The 9200-nt window shown below is 45.2% G+C and overlaps 1 protein-coding gene and 1 pseudogene across 2 annotated transcripts in view; one reads left to right on the forward strand and one right to left on the reverse strand.

Moving 5' to 3' along the window:
* TTC17 (tetratricopeptide repeat domain 17) overlaps nucleotides 1–4096 on the reverse strand; it is a 135892-nt gene extending 131796 nt beyond the window's left edge. Inside the window, exon 1 of one of the 2 annotated variants that reach the window (XM_006896754.1) lies at nucleotides 3874–4096. In XM_006896754.1, the coding sequence (XP_006896816.1) occupies nucleotides 3874–4032 (159 nt within the window). In that variant the 5' untranslated portion in view covers nucleotides 4033–4096. The remainder of the gene's footprint in view (nucleotides 1–3873) is intronic. The other variant, XM_006896755.1, reaches the window with a different exon arrangement.
* A 3116-nt stretch (nucleotides 4097–7212) lies between these two features.
* On the forward strand, nucleotides 7213–8726 carry LOC102859625 (annotated as a pseudogene).
* The last annotated feature ends 474 nt before the right edge of the window (nucleotides 8727–9200 follow it).

The following is a 9200-nucleotide window of genomic DNA, read 5'->3' on the forward strand; positions in this document are numbered from 1 at the left end:
GTTTAGGGCTGTTGTACATAGGGTCGCTATGAATCGCAAGCGACTTGAAGGCACACAACAACAACAACAACAACGCATCCCTGATGCAGTCCATCATCTTCTCAATCACTTCTTATGTATCTTAGAGCTGGACAATAAATAAAGATGATAGAAGAATCAGTGTCTTTGAGCTTTGGTGTTGGAGAAGAGTACTGAACATCCCATGTACCACCAAAAGAACAAACAAGTATGTCTTGAGAACGTGCAGCCAGAGTGCTTCTTGGAGTCAAGGGCTGCATCTCAGATACTTTGGGCATGTTGTTAAGAGAGGCTATTCCTTGTAAAAAGACATCATTCTGGGAAAGGCAGAGACAGGGTCAGTGAAAGTGGGGAAGATCTTCAAAGAGATAGAGTGACAGAGATGATGAAGATGGCACAGAATAGAACAGAGTTCAATCTTTTGTTCACATGGTCACTATGAGTTGTATTTAACTCAAAAGCACACAACAACGACAACATGTTGTGTTAACACAGAGCCCTGGTAATGCACTGGTTAAACGCAGGGATGCTAACTGAAAAGTCGCAGTTCAAACCAACCAGCCACTCCACAGGACACAGATGTGGCAGTCTAATTCCTTGAAAGATCACACAGTGTTAGAGACCCTAACACAGTATTAGAGTACCCTGATCTATCGGGTGCTGATAAGTTGGAGTGGACTTAACAGCACGGAAGAGCCACAATGCATTCTAATGCATTTACAGTTTTAACTTGTGAGTACTAAATCTTGAAAAGTAAAAATCAAATGAATGCTTTCTTCTCCTGGAAGACTCCTTACTATAGTAAAAACTATACCTGAAGTGCAGAGAAACGGTCCTATTTAGATTTTAGACAATTCAGGTTATTTCATTCATAACTATTTCTCTATGTTCACTGGAAAATACCTGTTATTATATCTAATTTGGACAAGTTTAAATAGCAGGGGATGAGTTCCAAAAGGCATTTGCCATTCTAACTTTCTAAGAAGCTTGCTACTATTTTGGTTTGCCTTTAAGCCCTTCCACTACTATTTAAAAACAAAACAAAACATAGTTGCCTAGTTGATGCCACCTCCTAAGGATGCAGTGAATCAGAGAAGAACCGAGGTAGATAAGATTATCAAGCTGCGACCATATTTGCAAAGAGATGCCTAAATGTCTCTGAGTGGGTTCAAACAGTCAGCCTTTCTTTTGTGTAGTATGTGAGGCACCTGAGGACTTCCAGAAGCTGCTGTCATCATTGGGTACCCTCTGGTTAACCCCAAGTCAGAGCCAAAAGATCAAAAGTTTGCCCACATCTGCACCATCTCTGCCGAGTTGAACAAACCCACTGGTGTAGTCAATGTGTCTCGTTAAGGATTACCCTCTAGCCTCTACTCTCCCAAGCACCATGTTCTTTTCAAGGACTGGGCCTTTCTGATAACACGCCCGAGAAAGTAAGTGAGACAAAGTCATACCTTTGCCCCTATGGAGCAACCTGGTTAATTAGATCACTTTGTAAAATTTTCCACTCAAATCACAGGATTAAAAACAAACAAACAAACAAACAAAACACACCCCACACACCACACAACCCCAAGCCAAAACCCAAAACCACATTCTCTACTCACTCAGGTAATGTAACAAAACACAAAGTAGCAATGAATTTGGCTGTCAGGACATGAGGCATATTACTTAGCTTTTAACATTATGTTTCTCAATGTACAAACAGATATGCAGTACACCCCATATCCATGTTAAAAGGGGGTTGTCCAATCTTTAAATATAAGTACATTCAAATGTGAGAATTAATCACAGTCTAAAATGAGGCTGGATTCTGCTTCCACTCAAATTAGTGCCAGCCAGTGTACCACGGGTAATGCATTATCAAAGTAGAACTCAAAAGCTGACTTTTTCCTTAAATCAGGTCCAACTTCCTCTCCCCAGCTTCTTATTGCTACATCGTGGCCAGTAACTTTGTTTCTTCTGGTTACTATCTGAATACAGTGTTACATAGCAGATTTTTTAAAAACTCGAAGAATGCAGAAAGAATCCATACTTTTTTCAAGTTAAACCTAAATAAGTCAGAATCAACTCCCAGCACACAACCACCAGCAAAATAACTTATTACCGTTGAGGTGACTTGGACAGAGATCAAGAAGTTCCATCAGATTACCCCTTTTCTGAGGCAAGTTAACAGGAACCCCCAACCCTTCCCCATCACCACCTAAGTATCCAATGTGCAAAAAGAAGATAATTAGTTACAAAGAAAGTGAAATCTCACAAGATCAGATCTACTTTTCCACTGCAATGTTCATCACACAAATAATATATTTCCACTAGCTTTCTTTTTACTTTTCAGATGATCTCCTTTTTACGTTGAGTGTCAGGACACCAAAATGGGAAGAAGTCAAAGTCAGAGAGTATAAATAGCTATGGCCCAAAACAATACTGCAGAAGAACCAATGGGAGAAGGGCTCCCCAAAATGCACCAGGAGTGACTAAATTCCACACCTGACTTCACGAGTTTCTTGAGGAAAACTACCAAGAGGAAGCAAGAGCAGAGAGCACAGCAAATTGGTCTCACGTAAGATTACAGTGAAAAGAATTTGTAGTGTTTCCTACGGCTTCTGAAAAGCACGGCCATGCTGCCTCCGACAACTCAATTTTAAACCTTAGCTTGTATAGTCAAGAAAAGCAACTTTTTCTGATATTAAGAAAATGCTACCCATAATCTTTTTCTCAGATACACTCAAAACTACTCAGGAACACCATCATTGATTGATTCTTCAATGTTACTTGTTTAGCTAAAATGTAACTTGTTTAGCTTATTATGCTAGAGATGACATTTACCATCCCGTGGCAAAGGTAAATCTGAAACATTGTAAACACACAATTCACAGGCTCAGCGACTTGATGCAACAATGCGGGGGTGGGGTAAGGTGCAGTTTGAGATCTGCGGGCCCAGACCTCTTTACTTTCCTCACGTTTAGATCTGGCCACCGTGCGCTCACCTGCTGGAAGTCATTAAGCGCACCAGGATTCTGCCAACACATCACACATACACACACGTGCTCGTCAGGCATGAGCAGCATCCACGGACACAGGCAATCATAAAAGTTATATAAGGAAAGCAGTCTCTCTCCTGTGAGAATCAGTCCAGGCTGAAATGAATCCAGGAAATGGCACATCCCTCCAACCCCCCACCCAGCCCGCAAGAAGGAGAGGGCTGGGTCACGCGAACTAGGTAAAGAAACAATACAAATTCTAGGAATCAAAGGCGATTAACCACAGAGCTGTGCAGGCGACGCCACCAGCGGCCCCTCGGAGCTTTATTCCTCGGAGGGGTGTGTGTGTGTGTGTGTGTGTGTAGGGTGTGTGAGTGTTGCCTAAGAGACCACCTGGGTTAACGGTACAAGCAGAAACCATCAGACTGAAGGGACTGGCAGCCTGGGGGGGGGGGTGTGTGCAGGGACAGGTGTTACAGGCCCACCACGTCGGGGAGGCAGGGCTGTCACCTCCCCGACGGGACCCGCACTCGCCCCGGTGCTGCCACCTGCTCCCCACGTCCGCCGGGAGGGCAGGGGGCGCACTAGCGGCAGCGGGAGGGCATCTGTGATTCCCAAAGGCCGAACGCAGGAAATGCCCTCGGGGTTCGCTCCTTCGCACCCCCCCCCAAACCCGGGGATTCTCCCCACGCGGCCCACGGGGTGGCAGGCGGAGCGCTGCCCGGCGGCAGAGGCCGGGCGCGGGGACCGAGGGAAGGCGGTCTCGGGGCGGGACCGCACGGATTTAAATTGCCAGGGGCCGAGAGACGCCCGGGAAGCCCCGCGGGGCGAGGGACACCCCCCCACACACACACACCCCCATGGCCGCTACCTGCTGCTGGATCTTCCCGTCCTCCGTGACGACCCAGTGCGTGGTGGCGAAGGCCCCTCGAGCGGCCACGCTCAGCAAGGCGGAAAGGCTGAGGAACCAAGCCGGGCCGGAGCAAGGAGACAGCTCGCACCGGCCGCGGGCCCCGGCTGCCGCCGCCATCTTGCCCCCCCGGCCTCGCCGGTCGCCCCGGAAGCGGAAGCGGAGCCGAGCCGCCCGCCATCTTGGGGAGGTCGGCGGCGGAGAGGAGGAGCCGGGAGGGTGCTGCCTGTCGGCGGCCGTGCTCGCCACTTAGCTCACGGCTCCGGCAGCCGGGGGTCGGGGGCCTGGGACCTTCTTCCGCTCTTGTTTTCCACTGGGAGATACAGTCTTGCAGCGTGGGGAATGGAAAGAAAAGTAAAAGTAATGTTCTTTATGTGTTTGTTTTAAAATAAGTTCTTATCCCTTCCTTTTTTCTTTTAAAATCTGCCTTTCATGCCTGGTGTGCAGGGTAGTTGGGAAATAGGTCTGTTGCTACGTCCCGTCGAGTCGGAACTGACCCCAAAGCTGACCCTCCAGGGGTTTTTCAAAGGTAGTAAATCATGGAGCAGCTACTGAGGATACGAACCACGGACCCTTGAGTAGGGGGGCTCAATTCCTTACCATTAAGCCACCACAACTTCCTAAGAAACAGGTCTAATAGGAGACACAAGAGCATCACTGGTGGCCTAGTGGCAAGAATCTGCGCTGCAATCCCAAAGGTTCGAGGTTTGAATCCACCAGCTGCTTCGGCGGAGAAATATGGGCAATCTCCTCCCGTGTTATTAACATTCACCGAGGGTCAGCTATGGGTCGGTTCGGATCCAATGATAACATAGAAACAATCGGAGTTAATACGGCATTCTAGCAGTGGATGAAGCACCAGAATGCGGAGAATACTGGGTGTAGGGCTAAGCGGTCCATTCGCAATGCAGTATAGACCATAATGCAATTTTAAAGAATTCTGGCAGCATTTTATTTCATGTGTTATATGCCATTGAGTCAAAACTAACTCATCACTGACTCTCCAGAGGAATCTCAGAGGCAGCAAATCACAAGGGAGCATATTGTGAGGCAGCTAGTGTGTTCAAACTGTGTGCCTGTGGGTTGCCAGCCAACTCCTTAGCCCTATCATACATACACAACTATTTAATATTGGCATGGGCTCTCAAGCTTGGCAGATCCATGGCACAAGAGCAGGCAAGATTCTAATATGTTGTTTAGGGAGTCTCAAATGAATTGTAGTCGACTGAATGGCACCTAAAACCCACTATATAGAGAAAAAAGATCAGTTTAAGGTGAATTCAGCAAGCTGAGTTGACACAGTAGCAGTGGGCTTGAGCCGGGCAGAGTTGGTGAGAATGGCCAGGGTCAAGAAGAGTTCAGCCCTTTTGTTCACAGGGTTGCTGTGCACTGGAGTCCATTCAAGGGAGAGCAACTAAAAACAGCAATATGAACTCTAAAGTTTACTTGAAAGTACTTTTTTGTGTACATGCAAAAGTCTTCAAGATTAGGTAATAAAAAACATTATTCATAAGGCTTTTTCAAACCTGTTATTTCAGAAGTAGATGACTAGTCCTACTTCTTTGTCATATTCTGAATACTGTCCACCATGAGTGACCCTTGCTGGTATTAAAAGTACTGGTGGCTGGAAGCTCTGGTGGCCTTGTGGCAGGAAGCTGCACTGCAATCCCAGAGGTAGTCGGTTCGAATCCACCAGATGTTCTGCTGCAGAAGGAGGGGCAATCTCCACCTGTACCAGTCAGATCCCATTTGATGGTACACATACGAAAAAGAATAAAATTTAAAGCAGCACCAGTACAACAGGCAAGTTCCCTTGCTCATAAGAACAAACTATAAAGGGAACAAAGTGTACAACTATCATAAAACAACAAGCATGTGCTGTGGGAAATGGAAAACCAGCTGTCTGGTCTGGGACAGTGTATCTGCCAGCCTAGCAGAAAATCAGAGTCAGGGTGCACAGTGAGGTCAGAGTTTTTGTTTAAATGATGACTGACTAAGGCTCCAAGATGTGAGCCAGGTCACAGGATATAGCCTGTGTTGAGGGTTGGGACACTCAGCCTTGGCAGTTTCTGTAGGCCTCAGAGGAGCCTAGGCTAGCTTGCCTGGCTAGAGATGATGTTTTTGCCAGTCTAGACTATGGGTATAGGCAGGTCAGAGATGTCCAGTGTTGAGACTGACTGCCAAGCTAGGAATTCAGGATCGCTCTGCAGAGAGCACAGCTCTGGATGTGACTGTGGAGTGTAGGAGGAAGGACTCCTAGGAGGAGGACCATCTAGGGACTGACAAGTGTTAGGTGTGGCAGAGTCTGTAGGCTCCAGATAAAAGATGATGTGGGTGTGGCCTGAGGTTGAGCAGGGCCTGGAGGGGTGGGCCTGAACACCTGGTCAGTAGTGGTGGTGGTGGTGGAGCAAGTCTCCCTTCATGTGGGAAGGGCAGTGGGGGACATTGAGATTGTACCTTTTCCTGTTACAGATGCCACTGCTACTGCTGTCCTGGGTTTCCACACCATATGAATACACAGTCATTGTACCAAGAAGAAATGGTCAACACGGATCCATTTTATGAAGTAACATATTATCAAGTTCCAGTGGTAACAAAGGAAGAATTCTAACGGCACTAAATACACTGGGGCGGGGGGATGTTAAAAAACTAAAGCCCCAGGACTAGATGGAATATCAACAGAGATGTTTCAACCAATAGAGGCAGTCCTGGCCAGGCTCACTAGTCTAAGCCGAGAAATTTGGAAGACAGTTACCTGGCCAACTGACTGGGAGAGATCTATATTTATTCCCATTCTAAAAAAAACATGATCCAACAGAGTGTGGAAATTATCAAACAGTATCGTTAATATTTGCAAGTAAAATCTTGAAGGTGAAGATTATTAAAAAGCAGTTGGAACAGTACATGTAAAGTGAATAATTAGAAATTCAACTTCTTAGAATCAGAAGACACCATGGCAGGAGGAATCTTCGTTGCTGATTAATGTCAGATGGATCTTGGCTGAAAGTGGAGAATACCAGAAAGATGTTTACTTGTGTTATACTGATTATGTAAAGGCCTTTGCGTGGATCGCAACAAATTATGGCTGACATTGAGAGGAATGGAAATCCCAAAACACTTAATTCCCTTCCTGTAAAACCTATGTATAGACCAAGAAGCAGTTGTTTAAATATAACAAGGGGGCCAGGCGATGCCGTCAGGCTGCTCCTGTGCATGCGCAGGGCCCGGAGACCTTGGCAAGGCGGTGGTGGCCCTTAGCGGAGGTGAAAGCCCTAGTGTCAAGGAAAGTGCAGGGGTAAGATGCAGAACTGGAGTCGCGTGTACTACTCCTTGGCCAAGAGAGGTCATTTGTGCCTATTACCTCCTGGTCTTCAAGGAGTTTCTGCAGCTCCTCTAAGAACATATGCAGATCAACCGATTGATGCTGATGTGACAGTGATAGGTTCTGTTGCTGCTATTAAAGCTTCCCAGTTAGGTTTCAAGACAGTCTGCATTGAGAAGAATGACACTCTTGGTGGAACGTGCTTGAATGTTGGTTGCATTCCCTCTAAGGCTTTGTTGAATAATTCTCATTATTACCATATGGCTCATGGAAAGGATTTTGCATCTAGGGGAACTGAAGTGTCTGAAGTTCGCTTGAATTTATAGAAGATGGTGGAACAGAAGAGTACTGCAGTAAAAGCTTTAACTGGTGGAATCACCCATTTATTCGAACAGAACAAGGTTGTTCACGTCAATGGATATGGGAAGATAACTGGCAAAAATCAGGTCACTGCTTCTAAGGCTGATGGGAGCACTCAGGTGATTGATACAAAGAACATCCTCATCGGTACAGGTTCAGAAGTTACTCCCTTTCTTGGAATCACGATTGTTGAAGATACAATAGTGTCATCTACAGGTGCTTTGTCTTTAAAAAAAGTTCCAAACAAGATGGTTGTCATTGGGGCAGGAGTAATAGGAGTAGAATTGGGTTCCGTTTGGCAAAGACTTGGCACAGATGTGACAGTAGTTGAGTTTTTGGGTCATGTTGGTGGAATTGGGATATGGAGATATCTAAAAACTTTCAATGGATCGTTCAGAAACAGGGATTGAATAAAATTGTAAATTTAATACAAAGGTTACTGGTGCCACCAAGAAGTCAGATGGAAAAATTGATGTTTCTATTGAAGCTGCATCTGGTGGAAAGGCTGAAGTTATCACTTGTGATGTACTCTTGGTTTGTATTGGTCGACGACCTTTTACTCAGAATTTGGGATTAGAAGCACTTGGCATTGGGCTCGACCCCAGAGGTAGAATTCCAGTGAATACCAGATTCCAGACTAAAATTCCAAATATCTCTGCTATTGGTGACGTGGTTGCTGGTCCAGTGCTGGCTCACAAAGCAGAGGATGAAGGCATTATCTGTGTTGAGGGAATGGCTTGTGGTGCCGTGCACATCGACTACAATTGTGTCCCATCAGTGATTTATACTCATCTGGAAGTTGCTTGGGATGGCAAATCAGAAGAGCAGTTGAAAGAAGAGTAGTATAAAGTTGGGTAATTCCCATTTGCTGCTAACAGCAGAGCTAAAACAAATGCTGACACAGATGATGTGGTGAAGATTCTTGGGCAGAAATCAACAGATAGAGTACTGGGAGCACATATTCTAGGACCAGGTGCTGGAGAAATGGTAAATGAAGCTGCTCTTGCTTTGGAATACGGGGCAGGGCATCTTGTGAAGATATCGCACGAGTCTGCCAAGCACATCTGACCCTATCAGAAGTTTTAGAGAAGCAAATCTGGCTGCGTCTTTTGGCAAACCAATCAACTTTTAAATTAAAATATTTCCCCTCCTCCTCCCCTCCAGAGTCTCTGGGGAGCTATTATGGAAGTTACATTTCTTAAAGGGAAATGCTCATAGCTCCCAAGAATATCTAGGACTGAATTAAAGAACATTTTGGAAGGTATTTAATAAATATGGACAGAATGGAATAATCCCACATCTGTATTTAAATAAACTTAATATTGTTTCAGTACGTTAATATTTTTTTTAAAAAGCTACTTTTAGTAGCATCCTGGAAATGGTCCATCAGTCTGTTTTTATGCTGATTATGAAAGGTTCAGCTTCACTGAATATATATGCAGTAGCTCTTACCCTGATACCAAAAGTAAATTTGAATTGATGGAACTGGAGTATGATACATGAACAGTTGTGTTTGAAGCAAGATTATCAAGTTATTTTAAACTTGGTTTTCTTACTAGAAACAAATCAGTCATTAAAATAAGTCAAATATGTATAAACTGAACTG

The sequence above is a fragment of the Elephantulus edwardii genome, unplaced genomic scaffold (assembly GCF_000299155.1).
Source record: "Elephantulus edwardii isolate Elephantulus edwardi_28Jun2011 unplaced genomic scaffold, EleEdw1.0 scaffold00189, whole genome shotgun sequence".
Taxonomy (NCBI): Eukaryota; Metazoa; Chordata; class Mammalia; order Macroscelidea; family Macroscelididae; genus Elephantulus; species Elephantulus edwardii.